General features: G+C 40.9%; 1 protein-coding gene across 2 annotated transcripts in view; it reads right to left on the minus strand.

The window, feature by feature from the left end:
- The window catches only part of scube1 (signal peptide, CUB domain, EGF-like 1), a 107,201-nt gene that overhangs the window by 31,080 nt on the left and 50,568 nt on the right, over positions 1–25,553 (minus strand). Inside the window, exons 6-8 of one of the 2 annotated variants that reach the window (XM_026326589.2) lie at positions 24,925–25,041; positions 7,341–7,430; positions 2,060–2,176 (exon numbers count right to left, since the gene is read on the minus strand). In XM_026326589.2, coding sequence (XP_026182374.1) covers positions 2,060–2,176; positions 7,341–7,430; positions 24,925–25,041 — 324 coding nt within the window. The remainder of the gene's footprint in view (positions 1–2,059; positions 2,177–7,340; positions 7,431–24,924; positions 25,042–25,553) is intronic. The other variant, XM_026326590.2, reaches the window with a different exon arrangement.

A 25,553-nucleotide genomic window follows, 5' to 3' on the forward strand; every position in this document is an offset into this window, starting at 1 on the left:
CAGTCGTTTCTTTGCCTATAACCTAACCATACCATACAAATCACAAGGTATTTTGTTATATATCCATAGGATTTGTGCATCTATGTCTAATGTAGTTGAAGAAAATGTTTATTATTGAACATTAATACAAAAATCCAGCCAGACAGAGCTCTAGCATGGTCCTTATAATTATGTTGCATTCTAGTGTTTACTGCTTCTAATTAGCAACTGACTGATTTATCCTGCAGTTACTACATTTGCAGCTGGATGGTGCTGTGTGTGTGTGTGTGTATGTCATGGGGAAGGGGAGAAAGACAGACAGACAGAGAGAGAGAGAGAAAGAGACAGTGGCCAGCGTGGGCCTCACTGTTCAAACATCTCAAAGTTTGCTGACGCGTCGTCTGCCTGCCAGGCCTGAGACAACTCCGGCTCCAGGATTTCACACACCTACATGCCACATTCTCAAACTGCCTGACACTCATTTCACAAACACACATACACACACACACACACACGCACACACACACACACACACACACAGACAGTATTATACAATCTATAAGAGCACACTCACATCACACATGGCACCTGGATTCTGACAGTAGTAGCACGTCACATGACCTGCACTTTATTTATGATAATGATGATGACTTTTGTATCTGAACACCTTGGTTGAGCAGTGAACTAGCTCACTGCCTCACCTCTCCACTTCATAATTTTTCTCAGCACTAACTAACTAACTGGGTAGCTTTATTCAAGACACGACTCAGTTGACTCAGAGAATATGTACAGTTCACCAGAATCCTATCATCATGCTAAAGATATCTTGCACAGGATGCATTTTTACTACAGCTGGGCTAGGATCAGCAACAACCTTTTAAAGGAAATCAAAGGTAATTGTATCTCACAGTGGTCAAATTTAAAAAAAAAAACATTTAAAACTTTTGTAGAAATGTCTTATTCTTTGATGGCAGTGCAATAAAAATGAAATGGAAAACTTGCACTTCAAATGTGGTTACCTTTGCTTGGTTTACAATCTTTATATTTACAGACTTCATGTCCTAGCTAGTGATGAAATACAGTATATAGTTATTTTCAGGATAGGTTAGACTCAGTTGTTGTACTATACAATTTTTATGTAAACATGCATTATGCATTTTGAAATTCTTTGAGATGTTTATCTATGTCTGCAGGTCATCAACACAGGGCAAATGTCTGTACAGGAACGGACAGATGGACAACTCCAACTCATGGACTCCAAATTAAAGGACCGAGGCAAAATTTGAAGTGATAAGAAACTTCTTTTTCTGTGATATCTAAATAGATTTATAAATGTTCCGCAATTAATCTTTCATATGAAAAGCTGTCTTTATGTACAAAATGTTCAGTTCGGTAGCACACAGCCTTAAAACCAACATCATATCTCAGCCTAAACTCACATCTACAAAAAAAAAACCCACCTCTGCACTACCATTACATTGAGTAGAATCTATGTCTTGTCATCTATGACAAGCACTAATCCGTTTTTTTTTTTTTTTCAAAAACTTTCAGGTTGAATGTGTGAATACAGTGACCAAACTGCATAGCATAGAGTCCAAGTCTGAGGAGTCTAATGCCCTGCTGCCTGTAAAGAAGCCACAAGCTTGAAGCCACAGGTCAGCGTCACTCAGTGAGACTGTTTGTTTAGAAGAAAGCTAAAATGCAATAATAATCAGTTTAGGATGTTAAGAGCCACGCTTCATCTGCCTTCTCCTCGGACCACCGTCATTGACGTAAGCAGTGGCCTGTCAGAAGTGGAGTGATCCTCAGCGGCAAAATCAACAACAAGTGACCGCGACTGAATCTCTGTGCAGTTGGAAGTGAAGTGGATGATGGAGTCTGGTTTGGCTCTGGATCACTCAGATACCAGTCATAGCAGGCTCAGGTGAACCTGGCCTGTTCTTCACATACACAGAGCACTCCTGTGTATGTGAATACAGTGACCAAAGTGCCTACTAACAGAAACCATGGACCCCTGACTCTTACACTAGGCTTTCAGGCCTCACACACATATATTCCCACACATTCATGTATTACTGACCTTTGCAGGTTTTGCCATCAGGCTGCAGGGTGAATCCCACGGGGCAGCTGCAGCGCACCCCTGTGGCTGTGTCTTTACATGTCCTGTCGCAGCCACCATTGTTCACAGCACAGGTCTCTGCAGACGGCAAGACAAAGGTGGAAAAAGAGACAGAAACAAAGGGGGTGTTAATATGTAACCCCTGCTTCTAAAACAGCATGAAAAAGAAAATACAGATACTGAAGGTGATGTGGAATGTGACAAAGCTTCATTCAGTAAGAATACAGTCAAACAGTAGGACATAATGTATTCTTGCCTTTTTTCATGTAGCTTTGTCAACACAGATGAAATTACATCCCAACACCCCAGTCTTCAGAGATAGAGCCATTTTTTAATAAATAAGAATAAATACAATGTTCATTCACACAGTAACAATCCAGATCTGGTTTATCATCGACAGCAGTGTATCATTACAATGAAAAAACACATGACACTGTGCGGATAAAGGAGTGTGAAGAACTCTTTGGCCCAAAGGTCAGTCCTGTTTTCAGAAGTGACAAGAAATCAGTTAACACAAATAAAAGGTAGGGTTAAGGTAAGTAGATAGAAAAATAAAGTTAGCACAGGGTGCTGTAAGTGTAGTATGTGCCTGGCAGAACCAGCATGTATATTTTCCTCCAGAAAAATGTTCTTGTACGGTGAGCAGACAAGGTTTGCTCGGACTTGTGAATATTGCCTGAGCTGATCCCAAAACAAACACAAGCTCAACATAACTCTAGCTCACCTGCCCAGCTGCTGCTGCTTTAGCAAAATTCACCACACACTTTATCAGTGGGCCTTGAGGACGGCTAAGGAGGCTGAAATGTGATGTTTACTCATGTTTGTTGAAAGAGATTCAATAAAACTACACCTAATAAAAAAGTTTCACTTAGAAACTGTTCTGCTTCTGGTGGGTTTTACTTCAGTAACTGTCCTGCATGTTGCTGTTGTGTCAGTGAGTACAAGAATTGGGAGTTAAGACATTTCTACTTTGAACTTTAAAAGACAAACTCTTCAAATTCAAAAACAACATCAAACATGTTTTCTATTTAAAAAGTTGACATTCTGAAATCAAAAGCTTTTTGTGGACATCAGCAACATGTAAATCAGGGATGTTCCCTCCTTTCTGGTGGCTTTTCCCATTTAATTAAAATGCCAGGAGATTGTGTGCCTGAGGGAAGCAAAGAGGGAAATAGGAAAAAGCCTTTCAGACTGGCAAACACACCCACATCTAGAGGTCAAGGCATTAGCATAATGCCCTTTCAGAATGCAGAGTCACAAACACATTGAAGCCAAGATGGCTGTTGCATTCTATCAAACAGGAAGGTATTTGTACATTTGTTTGTGTTCCCTCATGCAGCTCTAAACAACATCAATCTCACTGCTTCGTCCCTTAATCTCTACTTTTTGGCTTGTTTTTGTCCCTCACTATGTTTAATCATCAAAGCTCTGTGTTCATCATTTGCATGTCATGTCTAGTTCTGCCTTTCAAGACATTCTGAGGCCACATAGTTAAACTAGTTCAAATTCCAAACTCTGTTTTAATGGAGAAGTTTTCAGAATGACGGGAGGAGGGTTTTTTTTTTAGAGATGCTGCTGCATTGTAGAAAAACAGCAAAAGAGGAAGGAAGGCTGCAAGGAAAGACACTCCATCATCCAGGCAGGTTGTCTGATGGGGCCTGTAGGGTATGACAGCAGAACTGTCCCCTCTGCACTCTCCAGCTTGGGTTTCTGTCAAGAGTCTATATGAGAATGTGTATTGTGTTACGTTCTACATGCCTGCACAGGTGTATACGATCAATAAGACTTGCATATAACACTTGAGTGTTAACAGCGTATGCGCAGGCTTGATGCATGGGGGGTGGTGTTCATGGGCCAAAGTGATTTATACTGAGTACAGTGGGCCCTATCATTAGCTGAAGGTTAGCATAGTCCTGCTCAGAGCCCCTCTCTCTCCAGACCACGCCCAGCCCCAGGGCCAAGCTTAGCATGGGAACACAGACACACTACCAAGGCTGATTGATGTGCTGGACAAGCCCCCCTCCCACACCCTTCTCAGCCCCCTCACCAAGGCTTTACACCCTTTATCCAATGTGCATATTTCTGTCTTAGCTTGGATTGAGTGGGTTTGTGTGTAGGGGTACAAATTATTCTTCTTTCTCATGGAATCACTACTGATGGATTCTAAATGGTTTGTTTGTTTATTCTTTGGTAGTTTGGTAGAAATCAAACTTTCACCCACATATTATTTAGAACTCTAACACAAGACACAAAAATGTACATTTTCTGCCAATACTGCTCACTAAGTCACCACAAAAATAATGGAAATGTATATGAGCAGCTGCCACGATTACAGAGTCTGGTTAGCAGGTTTGTGGTCGAGGTATGAATTCGGATCACTGATGAATCTGAACATCAGGTGCATATGATTATTTTTATCCACATAAATTATGAAATAACTTTTTATTCATTACTTTGCTAATTTTGGCAGAAACTTTTTCAGTTTCTGCGTCTGTAGCATTTGTGTCTTCCATGCTCCATTCTCGCTTTTGCCCACTCTTTCTTTTCCGTCTTGGCCCCTCTCATATTCTGTAGCCTGTCCTCATGTTAGCAGCATTACTAACTGTACCCTAATAGGCCCGCTCAGATGGTTAAGAGCAATTGCTGGGGGCTCTCACCCAGGAAAAATTGACATGAAGAATTGGCAACATAAGACATTATAAGAAGATGCACGATTTTAAGAGGATTAAAGGTAAAAGCTGAGAGGGAAGACAGTGTGTATACATACAGTATTTACATTACAGTCTTCGCTTGGAAATGCTGACTGTTGCAAACTTTTTTCCATAAAAGGAGGACACTTGTTCTGATGATTAAAGCTGGAGGGAACAAGGGGGAAAACCATGTGCTAAACATGAGCATGATGCCAAATAACACAGTCACTTTTCAGTGCTCAACAAGATCCACACTGCACTATAATGGGCACCTACTTAGATCAGCTATGCTAGGTCAGCATAGCTCTGACCTGCAATCATGCTATATGGATATGCCTACACACACACACACACACACACACACACACACACACACACACACACAAATACACATACATCAGGCTAGCTCTATCTTTCTCCTGAGGTAATGGTTTAGTTGGAATTCAGGGCCACAGTCACTGAAGCACTACTGAGTTTCTTGCTCTTGTGTGCAGCACCTATTTATTCAATATTAGCTTCATGAAGTCTCTCAGAATGAGTTTTCATCAAGTCTCCCACATTCCTTCCCCCTCTTTCCTTTTCGCCTTGGTCCCTCTCTTTCTCTGTAGCCTGGCCTCGTCTTAGCAGCACCTTTTCATTGGAGCCGCAGCCACAGTTCCATTTGTTTTGATCAGCACGTTGTCTGCACCATGTGATGGCAGCGGGGGCAGAAACAGGAATGCTGCGTGTCAGAAGAAGTAGACAAACTGATAGCGGTGTCAAATCTAACATACTGATGCTGTTCAGGCCATGCCAGTGCAGCACTGGAGTGGCATCTGTGTTCTCAGCCACCAGATGCATGCACATCTGTTCCTTCATGCACATAGGCAGGGCGGAGGCTCTGATATGTGCATATTACAGGTGATTCAAATATTAAATGTTTTCAGTATTAGGGCTAGGGGTAGTATCCAGATAGGTTAAGACAGGAATTTATATTTATCCCTGTCAGACAAACAGACAAATTGAGCCTAGCTGTATACTACCAAGGTCAGTGTCTTACTAATAATAAATATACAACTAAGATAAATTCATTGCACTTTTAGTTGATGTGGATAATGTGTAGAGCAACTCTATACTATTGGATTCACCCAAGCTGCATAAGTTTCACATTTAACAACAGTCCAACTTGTATGTTTAATGGTAAAGGCAACTTCAACAGATCTTTGGCTGACATGAGTGAATGACTTCATTTTGTTGCCAGTTTTAGTCTGTTAATAGATACTTTTTCTTTTAGTGCACAGCTCTAAGGTGAAATGAGTAAGATATGTTAGCAATGAGCTAGACATCAAATCATTCCAAAACCTGGATGCAATTACAATGCACTGGAAAGACTGGCATCTAGCTGTCATAGTGTGCAGTGAGCCTTTCAATTCTTAGACCAAGGTGAAGTCTGAAATAGCTGTAACACTCACTACCTCACTACCTAGAGACACAGCTCTGGGTGATAGGAGGTGAAGCAGGTTTAGCCAGTGAAGAAAAATAATATTCACCTAAAAGAAAACTGAGACAGGAGAGAGAAAGCAGGGAGGTAGATGAGGGACAAGAAAATGTTGCTTAAAACTAAATTCTTCACTTTTCCTCCAAGCCACACTGACCAGAACCTACTGAAAAGAAACCTGTATAGGTATGGAACATGGTTTAAGACTATCCAGCACATCAGCACGTTTTGAGTGCCAGATACTGTGAGGTACATCTGTCTTAGAAAATAAAAGAAAGGTTAAATTCAGTAAACCTAGTACAGGATGAAAATGATGCTTCAGAAAAAGTCCAACTTAGTAAGCCTTAGTAATGCAGAATAGGGTTGAATGTACAGTAGTAATAGTAATAACATTGATTAAATCATTGAAAGACAATCTGAAGGTCCAAAAGCAAGACAATGCATGGTAATGTGTTTACCAAATCATGATCTGTATTTTTATTCTTTATTTTCTTTATAGTTACCTCCTTGTATTGATCATCAAAAAAAATGCAAAACAGACTGTGTCTTCAGCATCACTTTAGCCACTGGGTTGTCCAGTTTGCATTGATTGTACACAAAGCCCCAAAAAACGATTCAGTAAGGAGAAAGCACTGGGATATTAAAGATAGTTTTGTTTAGCATCATGGCTACCACTGCTTTCTTCGCCCAATCTGTGGTTAATGGGTTATGTAGCATAGGTAATTAAAAATAAAGGGAATGGAACACAAAACAATTTGTGTAAGGTGCAACTCAAAAACATAATGTTAGTCAATGATAAAAACTTAGAACCATTTAGAAATTTGGCAGGTAAAGTTAGGGAGGAAGAGTTTAAAAGAAAACAGCGACCGCTTGTATTCAATTTTCATCACATTAGATACAGTTGCAACAAAACTGTGACTGTGGGAATAGACACAGTGGGCACCAAAGGTTCACAAAAAAAATAAAATAAAATAAAGACAGAGAAAGGAGGACAAGGAGGAATGAAGAGGAGTAGAGTCGGGGATACAAGCACAAGCGCCATGGCAACACATAGAAAGAGGAAGAAAAGAGTTACCCATAAGTAGCCGCCGTTTCACCCGCTTGTCCACATCAGCTACTGACGTGGCATTGAACTCAGAGCTCTCAATTGCAGCCTCATCTTTCTCTAAAACACAAGTGACAAGGGGACAAACAGTGAGCAGCAGGTTAATGAGAAGCCCAAATGACCAGACCTTCAGCCCCTCTTGGCGTCTGAGCAAAAAGAAAAAAAAGAAAAAAAAAGAAAAAACAAAGCCAAGAAGCAAGAAGCGATGAAGAAGTGCCAAAATCCCTATTAGAGTGTTAATCCCCAAACAAATGACAAACCCGCTAGAGCGAATGAAAAGAACAAAACAAAATAAATGAAAATGATCAGTGTCAGTGAACAAAATGAAGCTGTAGGTAGCAAAGTAGTTTTAGGTAGGGGAGAAGGTTCAGGGCTTACATATGAAAAAAGTTTTTAAAATGATAGAGGTGTGGGGTTTGGGTTGGGGTGAACATTCAGGGGGATTTTAATTCTGATGCTGACATTACTGTTGTCACCGATGGAGTTTCTGTCTTCCGTATCAAACAGCTACATTTGGCTTTCAATGATTCCCTTGCATTAGGATGGGGGAGGAAGACAGGGAAAGAAAGGGAGGGGAGGATACATGTCCAACATTTCCAAGACAAGCTGTCTTTACACGTGGACAGATGCTAAAACAAGGGGGTAATGATGATCACAAAAAAGAGGAGAAAAGATGGTACAGGGAAGGACATCAAACAGCATAGCTCAAAGAACCAGGCAATGACAACAATGGACACAGTAGAAAGACAGACAGACAGACAGTACCAGTCCCATTATGGCCCACACTGGGAGAGGTATATCAGGTTAGGTGGTGTGCAGACACTGAGAAATGGGGTCTGAAGGGGGAGTGTAGGTAGGGCATGCAGAGAAGTAAAAAGCAGGAGGTACTCTGGGGGCAGTGCTGGTTGCCTGTTTGTCTATGGAACACATCACAACTGGCTTTAACAGTCAACGCTGGAAAAACCATGTTCCCAATGCTGGGCAGCAGGGTGGGTGGGTGCACTGGTCGTTGGCATGGGGGTGGTGACAGTTCCAGTGGTTGTTGAGGCATGTGGGATGCCTGTTAACATGGCATGCATGTGCTGCAGTGGTGGGGATGGTGGATTTGATGATGGGTCTGGGAGTCCGGGAGGGTGGGGTGGATGTCACTTGCTGCAACAGGACTAGTCTTTTATGTACACACTATGGTGTGTGGGATTGATGGAGTTGGATATGGGGGTAATTAATGTCCCGGCCATTCCCCAGGTTCAGCCCACTAACGTTTTCTCTCTCTCACCTCTCAGGCGATTGATGGACAAAGTGAAGGACTTTCTGAAGTACACTCAGGGATAAATAGTGTTTCTAGGGTGCTCAGCAAACGGGTGAAATGCGGCTGTGTGAATGTGTGTGTAATTGTTGGACCGAGAGTGTGCATGTTTTTGAGTGTCTGTTTGCTTGAGTGTGTGAAAAAACTGTCACAGAAGGAGATAAAATGTGAGTGTGTGTGTCTAAGGAAGATATGTAAGACAGGTTGAGAAGAGGTGGCAACAGAGGAGTCCAGACCACTCACTCTTAAAGACTCTATTGAACTAAGCAGTGGTTGGAGGCCCATAGAAAAGGAAGTGTTTCACAGAGCAAGACCTACAAAGAATGTGGGTGTTGGGGCGTTAAACCACTCTACACTACTACAGCTTGGCAGAGAATGGTAAAAACCAGTGCACTGGGGGGAAACAGAAGGACCAGGGTTACTAAAAACAATAAAAAATTTTCCTCAATTCAAAAACAAAAAAACAAGAGAACAAGAGAACAAAGGAAATCATACAAGTGCAGTGCAGGCTCTCCCATGCAGCTGGGTAAGCTGACAACCACATAGACATAAAAATTAGTGAAAGAACCAATGGGGACAAATGGATGATGTGGCACATACGACTGGACACATGCAGTAGGAATAGTATGTTAAAGTGTGAAGAAGTGAGCAGTACAAGTCCCTGCCTCTCTGTCAGGGTGCATGGATGGATGACAATGAGCCACATGAAGGTTATATTTTGGTGTTTGCAGGCTTTTTGATGACTTGGGTGCTTTTTGTTTGGTACTTATGAGAAGGTGGAGGATGAGGAGGCAGTGAGAGAGTTGTAGGAGGAGGAGGTTAGGTTTTCTTTCACGGGAGCTTCACCTAAGATCAGGCTGCAATTGAGATGTCTGTTTTAAGCTCAGAGACTAATATGTGGTTCCCAAGAATCCCCCCCACCCACCGACCCACCCCCAAATCATTCTCTTCTCTTGTGCACTGAGGATTAGTCCTTATTTTCACCTGAATTGGTTTTAACATTGATGCTCAGACAAGACAGGCAATCAGGTACTATCACCAGAAAGCAGGAGGAGGCGTGGGAGAGGAAGGAGGAGGAGGAGCAGAAGTGTGCTATATAGAAAAGATAAAAAAGGATGGGGAGGTTAAAGGTAGGCCCACATTTGGACCACAGACACAAAGGTCAAGAAAGACAGAGAGAAAGACAAAGAGAAAGAAAAGACAATAGATATTAGGACAAGGGGGGAGAGAAGGGTCCTTGTTCGCACTTATTCTGCTTCCTCTTCACACCCTTTCCTCATGGTGTGCTTCACTTCTTCAAAGCAGCTGAAAAGAAAAAGGGTTATCAGCAGTGGCAACCTGGTGCAGCTGAACACCAGCCCAGCTACTCAAGTGCTAACAGTGAGAGACAGAGAGAGAGGCACAGAGAAAGAGTGGTGTTTCCAGTGTTCAAACACAGTAGGAAGCACATCAAAATCACACATATCAGCTAAATGTATGTCCATGTGTCTGTGACAGCATGACATCATTCTAAGATGTTTCTCAATTCACAGTGAAGAATGACAAAACGGTACCTTCTAGTTGGGCAGGTGGTTGTAATTCCATCAGTTCACATGTAGCAAAGTGTTAAATCACACGTACACTTTGTTTTCATGGAAAAGTTTGCTTGTTTTTTTTATTTGATTCATTAAGGTTTACACAGCCCATTTGCAAATGAACCACAACTTGTAAACAAAAGTCACATGGACTCCCTGTCTCATTATACCCATAAATCCTGGATTTTTGGAGAGTTTTCTGTAATTGACTAATGACAATTACTCTAAGAAAAACACAAGGAAAGACCACAAAGCAACCCTTCTGGAAAAGGATAGAGAGCCTCCTCTGTCTGGTGCTGTCTGAATTCAAAGGTCATTACTGTCATCTACCCACATGAACTATGCTAACAAAGAGCTATTAACTCAAGGTGTAAATAAAATATTTGTGCATAAATGTACATAGTTTTTTTAATGTTACAGTGCATACAAATCTCTTTAAAAAGTGACAAATGCATTATGAACAAGACAGCATAACTAGACTCACTCAATAACATATTAGTAGATATTGACAGAGCTGACAACTTCTACAAAGTCCAGTCCAGTGTAGTCTAAATATGATGTTTTTCAGAAGTTGTGTACACAGTTTATTAATTTATTCCCTTATATAATCACTTCTAACACAAAGTAAAGAACTGAAGAAATTTTTTGAAGACAATATTGTCAATAATATATCCTAAAACATCCTAATTTTTTTTTTTTGCATTTCTCAGCAACATGCGTACATCAGTCAAAACTGGTCAGGAAATATTAAACAGTGACGCATTAAAAATGAAGGGCTAGGACAAATGGGATGAACATAACTCCTAAGTCCCGTTAGTCAAATGCAAAAACTTTTATTATGATAGGTCCATTTCCTACTACAATAAAGCTGTACTTTCTTCAACTTGACAAAATAAAATTGCAGGAATTGATAATTACCATATTGGCCTGATATTTGGTCTGAAAATTTCTATGTAGTCTTGTGCTTGAGTACAAGACATTAACATGGCAACATAATCAGATAACATTATTGAACTGAGAATTAACCAGTGTAGTGGAAGATTATGTGGTAACCCAGGTTCTCTCTGTGGAGAGACTTTATCTCCACCCTATGGGTGCAGCTGACATGAATATTCTTTAAGACAACACAAGGAAACCAAGCAGACCCAGCAGATCCTGTGGGGACATGGAATGGCTAAAATAGAACCTGACAGGACACAACAGTGACTGTCAAACCAGATTCATTATCCTGAGGAAGGTGGAAATGATGCAGTTGAATGGACTGGTCAGTACAACTTAGAACAAAAAGTGTATTCTCCATGCACTCAAAGTGAACAGAGCTCTTCCACTCTTTTAGCTGACACAATGGCAAACAAGATTGCCTTCTAGATTAAAAATGATTTCAGCTCAATGGTTTCCAGGGGCTCAAATAATTTCTGAGGTAGCAAGAAATCCTATGACCACCTCTAAGAAACTAAGTAATGTGATCACAAAAACTCTTAGCTAGTTTATGAGGACAACTTTCCTGCCTCAAATGTTTTTGGAAAGAAGTGGAGAATGTCACAGGCTGTGCAGGAGAGGGGAGCCACCCATCTCAAATTGCACCGTGGTTGAAATAGTGTGTCACCTTAGATGAGGGCACCCATGATGACTGCAGTCCCTGCCTGAAATAGAAGGTTTATCTGAACAGGCAGCTCCAGGATTGTCGTTGAAGGAGTGAAGCAAATGCAGAGAAACAGATCATCTGAGGCTATATGGGGTTACCAGGATGAGGTTCACCTCTTCCACCAGGACCCACTGTAGGAATTGGTGCAGGAGGCCAAAGGGGGCTTATGGAGGCAAACAAGATGTCCTTTGACCATGTACGATCAGTTGATGAGGGAAGAGGAATACTTGTTTTTTCCTATGTAGAAAAAGAGGGTTACAGGAAACCGGAGGCAAAGAGGTAGGCAAGCAGTCCCCCTCTCATGAGCTGATCCACAACAAGGTTTGCCTGACCTGGAAAAGAGGATGTGCTCATTCCCATATAGAGTGTGCAGAGGATTCTTAACACTCCCCAAAAAAATCACCAGTTGACCCCTGCCCTCCTTGGACGACATATCCAGATCTCACTGCGTCAGTAAAAGCAAGGTCACTGAAAAGTGGTGGGGCTGACTTCAAAATGGGAAAGTAAATGTCTTCTGTGAGTTAGCATCACAACGTCCAGTGTATGAGCAGATCTAGTAGTAAGCTTGTGACAGAGTGGAGGTGCTGCACCTTGTCCTCTACCTGCTAAATGTCCATGAGAATGAAAAATTCATTCAGAAAACTGGGTACCACCTAGCCATGCCACATGTTCCAGACCTAAGAGGCCCATCATAGCCATCCTCCAGAGGCATCTTTATCCAGTCTAAACAGGTGTGCCCCTGGAGCTTGCGAATATCTTCTTCCTCATTTTTTGTGCTTCTATTTACACCCACACAATGTGGTCCTTTGCCAAGGGCCTGTGGAGGCATGCCAGCTGTAATACACCAACAAATTACACATTACATGTGGCATGCATCCTCAGACTAAGTCGGATTTCATAAGAGAAGTGATTGTCTAATACATTCCCCAATACAAAAGCCACCCTTCAGCCTCATGGTGTAGCAACCAATAGGGAAGTTTGTGCACCGTGGCCTTAAACTTTGGATTTTGCTAGTGACCAATCATGCTGCCAATACATGAGGAATCTGTGGTGCAATATGGCAACATGGCTCCAAGCTGCCATGCTTTCATTTATCCGTGAAGGAAAGACAACACAGGGAGAGTGCTCTTAAACCAGCTCTCATTCTTGTTCTAGCTGATGCCAACCCATAGACATACTGTACTAAACTATACACAACTCAATGCCATATACACAAATTTGACTGCTTGAATTCAATAGAGGTGGACTCTAAAACACATGGTGTTTAACCCTTGTGCCCTGTTCGAAAACACTACCCTTTCGTTATGTTTGGGATGAAAATATACACTACAATAAACTGCTGTAAAAATATATCAGATAAATATTTTTTTCAACCTGTTTTTGCTTAAATTTGTTAATCAACTTCAGTTCTGATCAAAACTAGTAGACGTTAAAAAAAATTTCCAGGAACCCTTTAAATGCCAATTTCATAAGTGATGTCACAGATTTGGGGAAAACACACACAAAATGACATATTTCCAATATAAAAAGTGATTGTGGACTGGATATTTTGTTACCTTTTATCACAGTCTTGGATATGTCAACGATTAGTAACAACACTGATTTTGATGCATTGTTAGTTTTTATGCAGAATCAGATTTTAGTTTTTTCTGACTAATTTACTGTTTGTGGATGTTTTTGGCCCACTGACTGCAATTATAACGACATTTTTGACTGCACAGCCATGACACTATATAATCATCCATTCTTGATGGTTGGTGGTTTCCCCTGTTGGGAAGAGATATAATTTGTGATTTTCACTGTTGACAACCAAGTGGCCCCATTAACCCTTTACACAGGCCTGTGCATAGAAAGCTTAGTTTCTGGCTTTTATATGGAGTTTTATGTGGACTATGTCAGCATATTATAGTGTGTGTGTGTGTGTGTGTGTGCGCACACGTGTGTGTGTCTTCAGTCTTTCCAGCAGGACTTGCAGGATATCACCTCCTGCTTTTTGCAAGTGTGTCTATCACTACATCATAACAGATGAAAGTGCTGGCTGTTCTTATTTTTGTCCTTGTTCCCCTCTTTACTCCTGAGCTGCTGGTGCCTGGTGTCTGCTGGTATCTTCTGGTATCTACTGGTTTCTGTGGCCCTATGTCTGGAGGCACAGCTGCAGAAGAATGCATCCCTCTCACCAGTGCAGCAGAAAACTAGTGCGCAAGGGAGGTGCTCAGCAATATTGATGCAGACACCAGAGAATTTCCCAGTTCTTCTAGGAAAAGCTATGCTGATATGTCCACCAAATTAAAAATAACATCTGTGGCCACTGATTGGATTAGGTGCTGACAACCTACAAAGACAAAAGCTCTGGATTAATTTTCCTGATTGTCTCGACCAAGGCTACTTTCTTCTGCAGAAGCTCCTGAGCAGGTGAGTAGTAATAGTTGTTTCTAGTGACAGTGAGACCCCTGAAGTCCTTCTGTCATCTCCATGACAGAAGGCCCTCCTGGCCCACGTCTGCAGCATCACCAGTTTTTTCCAAGTATAGTACTGTCCAGGGTGTACCCCTGCCTTTCACTCAAAGAGAGCTGAGATAGGCTCCAGCAGATCACTGTGGCCCTAATTAGGACTAAGCGAGTATAGATGATGGATGGATGGATGGACGTCACACCTCCAGACATATGATGTGACGACATCAGCAGTCACTCAAATTTTTAGTCCATATTTAGCCATTCATCCACTGTGACATCTTTGCTGAGGTTGAATAGGAGAGGAAGGTGATGCGTCTTCCAAAATGCTCTATGTAAAGTTCATAATGCAAATTTATAATTGATTTATAAAGTGTCACATAATTTCATCAATATGTAGCTAATTTAAATTAAAAATGTTTGAATTTAAATATGTGATTTAATGTGGAGTAAACTTGTATTACAGTTCATTTGACATTGTTAAGGGACATTATGAAGTGAAAAATGTGTCTCGTGAGAATGTATTTAGAGATTTAGCAGGAGCAATAAGGAAGATCTCCCCCATGGGCTGTAGGTGAGCAGATGTTTCCCACAAGGCTCTGCTATATTGCATTCAAGGCTGAAATTACTGCTGTCTGAAGCCGACGCAAGAGACTCAAGGATTTAAGGACCTCTTTTCATGGCCAACAAGGTATTTTATATCTAAATGTTTCTTGTTTATGTTTACACCAAGTGTGTTTATTTATCATTTCCTGTACATTCACAGGTATTGTGTCATTTGCTAATGCATTTTTTACTGTTTATTTACAAATACAGTTCTCATGGCGTGACTAAAGGATCAGAGAAAGCACAAGCAATAAACACCCGTTTCAAAGAACCGTTGTTGTTGTGAAGAAAGCTACAGTGAGAACTCACCTGCTCAACACGTGTATGAGAGAAGTTAGGACCGCAGCCGGTGACGACGCAACGAGGATCCAGCGAATCAGATAAGGAGAGCCCACCACGTTGTCGGCATAGTGGTCGCAAACAACAGTGAATAGACTGTGTTGAAAGCACAAATTTTCAGGGCAAAACCAGGAAAAGCTCTGTCACAAGTATTAAGTTAAGGTGACATGAGAAGTGGTTAGTCTTGGAAATTGCAATTAAGGGCTCAGATCTATTAACCTTGCATACTGTGGGCAGTGTGCAGATAAATCCAATGTGCTGGGGCCTTTACGTGTCACAAGGTTTAAAGGGCAAATTGGCAAATTTCATGTTAGTAAAGTTAACAATTTACAGTAAATGTTTAAGTAAAATACATCATTCTAAGCCAAAACTAGAAGTTTTTAAGGAGTTTTGAATTTTAAGAGAATTAACCAAGTTTAAAGGATACCTTGAGTAAGTTTTAAAGGGGTACTATACTGATGTCAAAACTGTTTGTTGTGTAAATGATAAGCAAATTAATGCATTTCTCAGCATATTCCAACAGTGATTAAGGTTTATACTCACATATTTATGTCAGGAAAATTTTAATTGTTCTTATATTTGTTTTAAAATTGAAGTTATCTTGAAGTTTAGATACATTTAAATGCTGACACAGTTTTCTTGATGCAGTATCAATGTGCAAAATCATAGTGTTTCTAGAAGATCCCAGCACACATTTGTTGAACAACAACAACAAATTTGGGCCGACTGTAACTTTCACTTACACACAGCCTATAGGAAATACAACTGTTGAAGTTATCTCAAGATGTCCAATATAAGTACTGAGATCTGCCGTAAAACTGTCAAGCCACCTGCTCAAGCTGAAGCTACAGATACCGAATCTGCAGCAGAAGTAGAAAGGCAGAAGAAGTAAAAGAACTCGAACCCTAAAAGAAAAGGGAAGAGAACTTAAAGGAGAAAGGCTGAAGGGTATACACCGTAGGTACAAAATCATTTATGAGAAGTGGAGGTGTTATGCAAGAATAGGCAAGGAATTATTGGCTGATGATGCCTCTGAGGACGAACTAAATGAGATATTGAGAACATGAAACGTACCAGTTCTGATGTAAAGGTCATCTATGAAGAGTTATGTCGAGTACAAACCCCCTAAACCAGATCAGCAGCGCAGGGTCGACACATGCATGTCACTATTAGAATTCATTATTCAAAGGGCAGAAAAACAGCTCAAAAGTCATAGAGCAGGTAATGATGAAGAACCTTGGCCAGATGTTGGATCAGTCTTAAGTTCAACGGGTTCTTTATCAAGGCCACTGTCTCATCAATCAAGATGTGGTTGTACCCAATGCAGTATCCACTCAGGCAAAAGAATAGAGGCTGTGGCTGAAGCTTGCGCAGCTCAGGAGGTCTTGGTAGTATTGGAGGAACAAGTAAGGGAAGCAACAGATCTTCAAAGACTAGAGGCTGAAAATAAACAATGATTGGCACAGTTCGAATCAGAGAACTTAGGCAGACAACAAGCAATGCAAGACAAACGTAGAAAGCTTGCACGCCTAGAAGAGCAATGCTGCAAGAGCTTCAGTAAAGGTGTACGATGAGATTGAAGAAAATGTAGAAAAACTTATTGTTATTGGTGTTAATTAACTTATTGTATGATGTCGAAGTAGCAGCAGAGCTTCAAGACCTTACACCCACACACCCCCCAGGCATCCATTCCCTCATTCACACATCATACTCTGCCAATCACAACCCAAGCTTTCAATGTCTTGAGTCCCTCATTCATTCCTCAATCACTAGCAGTTACGTCAAGCCCCTTGTCCACAATTGGTACCTCAACCTCATTCAACTACAGTGTTTGTTCCTCAAGAGCAGAATGGCTCAGATCTGATCAATGTGCGAGCCAAAGCAATAAGTGCTAAACGTCTCCCAACACCAGAGCCTTCACTATTCACCGGACACCTCTTAAAATTCAAAGATTGGCAATTATCCATTGAAACATTAATCGTTTGTGGACTTCCTATCAAAAGAAGCAGATCTCGCTTGTGACCCCATATCCTCAACACAAGCGCTCAAGAGTGTGGAAAGCGAGAAACCAAAGCATCCATGAAATCAAATGATTCAAGCAAAGACGCTGACCACAACCCATGACACAGAACAGTATTCCATCATGTGTCTTCTGCAAAAGGACAAGACATGTCGTGCAAAGGGTTTGCTGAAAAGTTTGTGCACACAGAGACGCTTTGCTTTGGATGTTTAAAGGCTGGTCATCACCCAAAAGGGTGTAATAACAAGAGCACATGAGAGATGCAATCTTTTATGGCATTTTTGGTGGCAATGTATAACTTTTCACGATTCAACATTAAATTATTAAGAACATGTTATGTGGTGGGTGGGGTGAGGTGAAGGATCGAGCAGGACCCAAATGTATGACACAATGTTTTTATTAATTACTGGACACACCAGCCTCAGGCACTATGGGGATGGGCCCCATGGGGATCATAATTCTCCCATCATAACAGAGTAATATAATTTACTAATTTAGGTCACTAATTTATTTACTAATAATGTATTAGGCTGAGTTTGAAATTAAATTAAAAGTGTTTTGGGCGCATATTTGGGGGCATATTTAGGGTTTAAACTATAAAAATAGACATGTATAGGCATTTTTTTGACCACATCCAAAATGTTTAGCTTACCTGTGTGCTTGATATGTGGTGAGATATTAGCAAACAACAAAAAATGGAATGTTGAAAGACATTTCCAGAAGAAGCACACAGGATTTGCTGAAAAGTACCCATCTGGAGAGGAGCAAAAAAGAGTGATTTTCTGAACTGCTGTGGAAAGCTGAGGAGAGCAAATATGCTTTCAAAAACTGGATCAAGTCTCCAAACTCAACTACTGCTGCTAGTTTTGTGGCAGCTCAGGAGATCGTAAGTCACAGATGGAGAATACATGAAAGAATCCTTTATAAAATTTCAGAGCACCTTTTCTTGGACTTCAAAAACAAGCATGAGAATGCTTGAGCATCACCAATAAGCAAATTGAGGACATAAATTCAGCTCCATCATACTCAATTGCCTGTGATGAGTCCAATGATGTTAATGATACTGAGCAGATAGCACTTTTATGCAGATATGTGAACTCTGATGGACCACAGGAAGAAATCATTGAGTTGATACCACTGAAAGGCCAGACACGGGGGCAGGACATTTGTGAGGCTGTTGACAACTGTTTGAAAGCCAAAGAAATAAACACCAGCCACATGGTGTCAGTGGCTACTGATGGGGCAGCAAGTATGAGAGGAGCACAGAAGGGATTTGTGACATTACTTCAGAAGTTGCTGAATTGAAAGCTGCTGATGTTTCAGTGCGTCTTGCACTAAGAAGCACTGTGGACCATATATGGAGGTGATGAACCTTGTACAGATAGTGAACAAAATAACGCCAAAAGGTTTAAACCACCAACAATTCTGCGCACTGTTAGATGAAGTTGACAGCACACATTCAGATCTCTTGCTGCATAATAAAGTCCGGTGGCTGTCCAGGGTAGAGGTGCTGAAACGGTTTACCGCTTGTTTGTAACATGAAAATCTTCGTGGAGAGCAAAGGCGTCATCTATCCCAAACTGGAAGATACTGACTGGCTGGAAAAGTTGCACTTCAAGGTGGATATGACAAGTCACCTAAACACGCTGAAGAAAAGTCTGCAGGGTAAAAGACATATGGCTCTGCAAATGCTGGAAGATGTTTTGGCATTTGAGCACCAGATGTCTGTTTTCACCAGATATGTACAGAGAGGCATGCTCTCTCACTTCCCCTCCCTGAGAGAGTTCAAAGAAAAACATAATCACATAAATTGTGAGTATTTACAGCATGCGATCATTGGAATACAAACTGCATTTGGGGAAAGATTTGTGAGTTCAGAAAGAAAAAAAACACATTGTCTTTCCCTGTCACGCTACTGGACATCGACCCATCCCTGCTGAACATGTCTGCATTCATAGAAGTAAGTCCACCCGATCTTGAGCTTGAACTGGCTGACATAGCTGATAAAGACTTGTAGATGTCCAAGTTTACGAGCCTGACAGCTGATCTTGAAGATGTTGCTCTTAAGAAGGCTGTTCTCAGAGCAATATTGAAAAACTCCTTAACCCGGAGAAACTTATGTTTGAAACATGGAGTGCCCTTCTGGACGCTTATATGAACATGAAGAAGTATGCCTTTGGAGTCCTGTCCATCTTTGGATCAACATACTTGTGTGAGCAGGTTTTCTCAAACATGAAGTACATAAAATCTAAGTACGGCTCCCGTCTCACTGATGACAGCCTGCAGTCCTGTGTGAAGACGAAAGTCACATCTTACAACCCCGATATAGAGAAGCTCTGCAGTGATGTTCAGAGACAGAAATCACATTAAACAGTTGAGAACACTATCCCACAACACGCTATTATTTTGCAAAAAATATATTTATATTTTTGACCCTGATCTGATGTAGTGTTGTGTTTGCTGTGTTTCATATTCAGACTCAAGGGCTGATTGGTGTAGCCTGTGTTGCTGAGTTAAAAAAGAGAAGAGCATGACACACGCAGTGAAACGTTTTATGTTCAATGTTTTATGTATTTTCAAATATTGAGAGAACTCAAGTAGCCTGCATAGTTCCATGATTTATTTATTTAAAAGTGGGATGCACCGTATTTTACTAATTTTCCACAAATAGAATAGAATCAAATAGAAACCAAAAATTCAAATAACCTGTATCGTTCTGTGCTTTTAATTTATTTCAAAGTGGGCCAGTGTATTTTTTTCCTTTTCATAAGAGTTTGGTGTTTTGTTTTTCTTTTTATTATAACAGGTAAAAATAACAATTAAATGTCAACAGTTTTGATTGCAGTTCTATGATTTCATAAATGCAGCATAGGTAGTTTTTTGTATATAAAGTAGAACTATATATAACTTTATATGCTTGTATTGTATCTTCATTTTAAGGGTCACATATGTTTTGCAGCTCCAGATGAATTTTATTTACAGGGAGAAGGGACAAAATGGCTCTTTTGACAGTAAAGGTTGCAGACCCCTGTCAAACAAACAGAATGTCAGTTTGCTCTAAAATGGCCTCATCTGCAAGAATTGGCAGAAAAGTTTCCACCACAGCTGGACTGTGAAATGGGCCTTCTCATTGGCTATAACTGTCAACGAGCCCTTCTACCAAGGGAAATCTGGTCTGGTGAAGTGGATCACCCATATGTACAGCAAACCAATCTCGGCTGGAGTGTTGTTGGCTGCTCAAATCCAGCAAAAGATGACACTGATGCAATAGGGACCAGTCACAGAATCATAGTGAGATGAGCAATACCAGCTGTGCAGTTATCAGCTCAGCTAAAGAGAGAAGTACACTTTGTGTGCAGAACTCAAGTCAAAGAGATCACTAATATATAATTAAAACTCTTGAATCAGACTTCACAGATTACACTGCAGATGATAACCTAGTTTCTCAGGAAGACCTCCTCTTCTTGTCTAAAGTGAAAGCAGGTATAAGATAGAAGAAAGATGGCCACTATGAACTCCCACTTTCTTTCAAGACAGACAAGCCTAATCTTCCAAACAATGAACAATGTGCGGTTCATAGGCTCAGCTCATTAGAGCAACGTCTGAGGAGAAATAAACAATATTAAAAGGGCTCTGCCAACTTTATGAATGACATCATAGGTAGAGGAGATGCTGAGAAGGTTCCACAGCTTGAACTTCATAACCAACCAGCATGGTATATTCCGCACCATCGCGTCTACCATCCCCACAAGCCAGGCAAGATCCGTGTGGTCTTTGACTGTTCAGCACGATTCCAAGCAACCTCTTTAAATTACCATCTCCTGACCAGGTCAGACCTGACTAACAGGTGCTGGCTTTGAGTGCTGTGTAGATTTAGAAAGGGTCCAATAGTCATAATGTGTGACATCGAAAAAATGTTTCACCAGTTCCATGTTGCAAAGGAAAACCAAGACTATCTCAGGTTTATTTGGTGGGCCAACAGTGATTTGAATTCCAAACCTTCAGTGTACAGAATGAGGGTACCCCTGTTTGGGGCAGCTTCATCCCCTGGCTGCTCCAACTTTGGACTCAAGCATCTGGCATCACAGGGCCATGGGAAGTTCAGCGAAGAGTCCAAGCTTCTACATTGATGATGGCCTAACTAGTGTAAGATCACCTGCTGAAGCCATACATCAGGTGGAAGAGTCAAGAGCCCTGTGCGGAACAGGAAATCTTCGGCTGCACAAGTTCATATCCAATGAGAAATGTGCTACCTCCACAATACCACCAGAAGAACGTGCCCAAACCAAAATCTTGATATGGCCCTAGGAGAACTTCACATTGAGCGAGCACTTGAGTTCAGTGGTGTGTTGAAGCAGATGAGTTCCAGTTCAGGGTCGTGGTAAAAGAAAACCCACTGACAAGGAGAGGGGTTCTCTCAACTGTCACCTCGGACTACGATCCGCTAGGGTTTGTGGCCCCCTTCATACTAGTTGGCAAACAGATCCTTCAAACACTTTGCTGAGATAAAGTACGCTGGGACGAGTATCTTCCTGAGCACATCCTACCACAATGGGAGTCGTTGCTCAAAAATTTGCCTCACTTGGCAGCCCTGAAGATCCCAAGGAGCTATCTTCCATCAAACTTTAGTGAAGTCATAAAGTATGAGCTTCACAACTTTTCTGATGCAAGTTTCAAAGGGTATGGTGCATGCTCATATCTCCGAGCAGTGAGCCTCATTGTCAGCATGACAATGTGGTCAATCATCTCTGTTAACAGATTGAATGCAGAATCCACGTTTTGGACCCTCACGATGGCGTAACACATCAGCTGTAAATTCACACCTCTGCCAGGCTGAAAACAGGGAGTTGTCTCCATGTTGGTGGGAATCGACACTTTGCCATTTCTCCCAGTCCACCCAGATTCAAGATCCTCTCCTTGCTTTCAGTGGAAAAAGCTGGAGAGGACGATAAGGGTGCCACAGCAAAATCAGGACTCTCCTGAATCAGTGTTGTCAGTGGGAGAAGACAATATATTCTGCAGCTTGCTGGAGGGGTCAGTGTAATATTTTCCAAAACTTTAGTATGAGTGAAGCCACTACTCATGGTGCTTGCTGCACTTCTCACCATGAAATGTACAGGATCCACTTACCTTTGTCTGATTTTCTCAGACACCACAGGGTCAACATGCAAAGATCTCTTTCTCACACACTCACACACACACACACACTATAATATGCTGATATAGTCCATATAAAACTCCATATAAAAGCCAGAAACTAAGCTTTCGATGCACAGGCCTGTGTAAAGGGTTAATGGGGCCACTTGGTTGTGAACAGTAAAAATCACAAATTTTACCTCCTCCCAACAGGGGAAACCACCAACCATCAAGAATGTATGATTATATAGTGTCATGGCTGTGCAGTCAAAAACTGTCGTTATATCACTTTTTATATTGAAAGTAAGTAATTTAGTTTTTTCCCTCAAATCCGCGACATCCCTTATGAAATTGGCATTTAAAGAGTTCCTGGGTAATATTTTTAACATTTAGTAGTTTTGATCAGAACTGAAGTTAATTAACAGATTAATGCAAATAAATAAATAAATAAATAAAAATATTTATCTGATATACTTTTACAGCAGTTTATTTTAGTGTATGTTTTCATCCCAAACATAACAAGAGGGCAGTGAATTTGCCGATAGTGTATTATTGACCTATGGAAAACTTTTAATTCATATTCCCATAATTTATGTTAAATTAAGGTTTGTCACCAAAAACATTCCATTTGCTGAAATATAGTGAAAGTTATGGCCAAATTAAGAGTGAAAAATGACTCCTGATGGATGAAAACATCCCAAACAGTACATGAGGGTTACATAGCCTTGTGTCTTAAAGAGTATCCAAGAGTATCAGCTAAAGACCATAGAGAGCCAACCATTCCATAATGGGTTGCTTGTAGCTTAATGTTGAAGTTTAACCTCCGGGAGGATGTCACTGCTGCAGTAACATTTTTTTCTGCTGCAGATGAAAGAAATTCATGAGAAGTAAATCATAGGATCTCCTGACATATTTACTGCAGAAATTAATCTGGCAGAAAATCCAAATGTCAAAAATGACAGTTGTCACAGATGATCATCTCAAAAACACAGTAAACGGTCAGAGAAAATGATTCTGCCAGGAGAGAGTGTGAGACTGTAACAGAGAGACAGGAAACACTAAGGTGGATTTATTTCTTAATAGTTCATGTTTCATATGAAGAAACTCTCTTCTACTTGAATCGAAGGTATCTCAGGAAACATTCCCAACAGAATCTGTCAAAGAGCTTCCTGTCCTCTTTTTCTGATAAACAGCTGTTGGAAAATTATTTCTTCTTATAATCAAAGCTGCCTTATGTTCAGGCCAATAGGGTAGTTTGAGTGAACAAATTCCACATTTCTGAACACTGATTTAAGGGAATAAATTACAAATTGTGTGTGCACAAATTATGAATAACATATCTGTTAATGTTTCATGGATAACAGACAATTTATAAAAAACTCAAACTACAACTAATCTGACTGGAACAAGCTGCAGTGGACTGGCTACAATCAAAGAAGTGAAAATTGCTTCCAGGCTCTGAGAAATATTTGTAATGTTTCTATCAGGTGGGGAAAACAAAATAAACAGCTCCACTTACCTGGAACACCTTATTCTCAACTGATGAGAGAAAAAGCAGGATGAAAATGAATATCCTGTATCTGAAAGCCAGGATGTGAAGGCACGCTTGTGTTGACTGCTGGGGCAGAGAGCTCCCTGCTGGTTGCTGACAAGGCTCTCTGACTCAACTGAGTTTTGACATGATGAATGCATTTCTCAGAGTGGAAGATTTGTCACTCATTCTCTTCCAGACAACTTGATAATTTCTCCAATAGCCCAAATATAATCCTGCTCATACCTTGGCCCTGACAAGCGTGATATTCCCTCAGAGACTTCTATCACTGCAATACCCTCTAAAAGTACATAAAAGAATGTTCACCTTGTGTTCAGTCTTAAAAATCTTACACCTATAGTGAGTAATGATTTTCAGTTTAGAGAAAATCATTATTTTACACCTTAATTTCTACAGAAAATAAAATCCCATCAAAAACAAATGAAGTGAAAGCTTGTGCTCACTCTTTAGTAGCTGATTTGATTTAAACTTGTACAAAACTCAGTTTAGTCATAATTTATCAGGCAACATTTGATCGTTTATACAGTAGCACACCTACACACTTCATACAAAATAGAATCTCATCTGTGTCTTTATTAACACTGTGGTTTAATTTTATTTGAATGCAGAGCTGGTGGAGATTATTCTGTGGAGCTGATGTTTCTCTGTCTGTCCATTTGAGCTGCTCGCTCCCTCTTTGGGTTCAGTGTTTAAAGAAAATGAGGTTGGAACAAGGAGAGGGTGTGGGGGCTGGGGGACACACACACCACCTCCAGCACTGCTTCATTATTTTGTTGCTTACTTTGTTTCTTTGAAATCATCTGTAGTACACAGAAAATGTTCAGGGTCTTCTGTCACACAACAAACATTAGTCACACAGCTGTGACAGCGTCAGGTTATGTGTCTGTCTGTGGGACAACTGGGGAGCAGTCATGGTTATCACTTACCGATGCAGGTCTTGCTGTCTGAGTGCAGGGCATATTTCTGATGGCAGCCACATACCGGCCCTGTGTCCGTGTCATCACATGTGTGCTGGCAACCCCCGTTTCCATAGTTACACGTCACTGAAAACAACATGCACATTTAATCCTTAAAGCTTGCGCAGAAGTACAGAAGTAATAAAGAAGCAAACTAATACTTGACTGAACATAGACCTTAATGTGACAGGTGTTAGCAGGAAACATAAATGGAATGAGGAAACATAAAGAACAGAAGACAGTAATGAGGAGACTACAAGTGCATGAAACTCTTTGCTTTTGGAGAACTAAGGAACTTCAGCCCTTTAGCAGAGTCCAACATTCGTTGTCTGGCCTTAAAACTGTCAGCTAAGCAATAAGTTTTACAAGGCCACAAGAGCCATAGACACCACTGATTACACATAGTAAGTGATCACATCTAACTATGTGGGACATCTGTGCCTCATCTCACATTTTACTATCTTCTGCTTCTTTTCCATTCAGCTGCTCCTTTCAGGGGTCACCACAGTGAATCATCTGCCTCCATTTAACACTATCCTCTGTATCCTCCTCACCCACATCAACTATCCTCATGTCCTCCTTCACTACATCCAAGAACC

Source organism: Mastacembelus armatus, chromosome 23 (assembly GCF_900324485.2).
Source record: "Mastacembelus armatus chromosome 23, fMasArm1.2, whole genome shotgun sequence".
Taxonomy (NCBI): domain Eukaryota; kingdom Metazoa; phylum Chordata; class Actinopteri; order Synbranchiformes; family Mastacembelidae; genus Mastacembelus; species Mastacembelus armatus.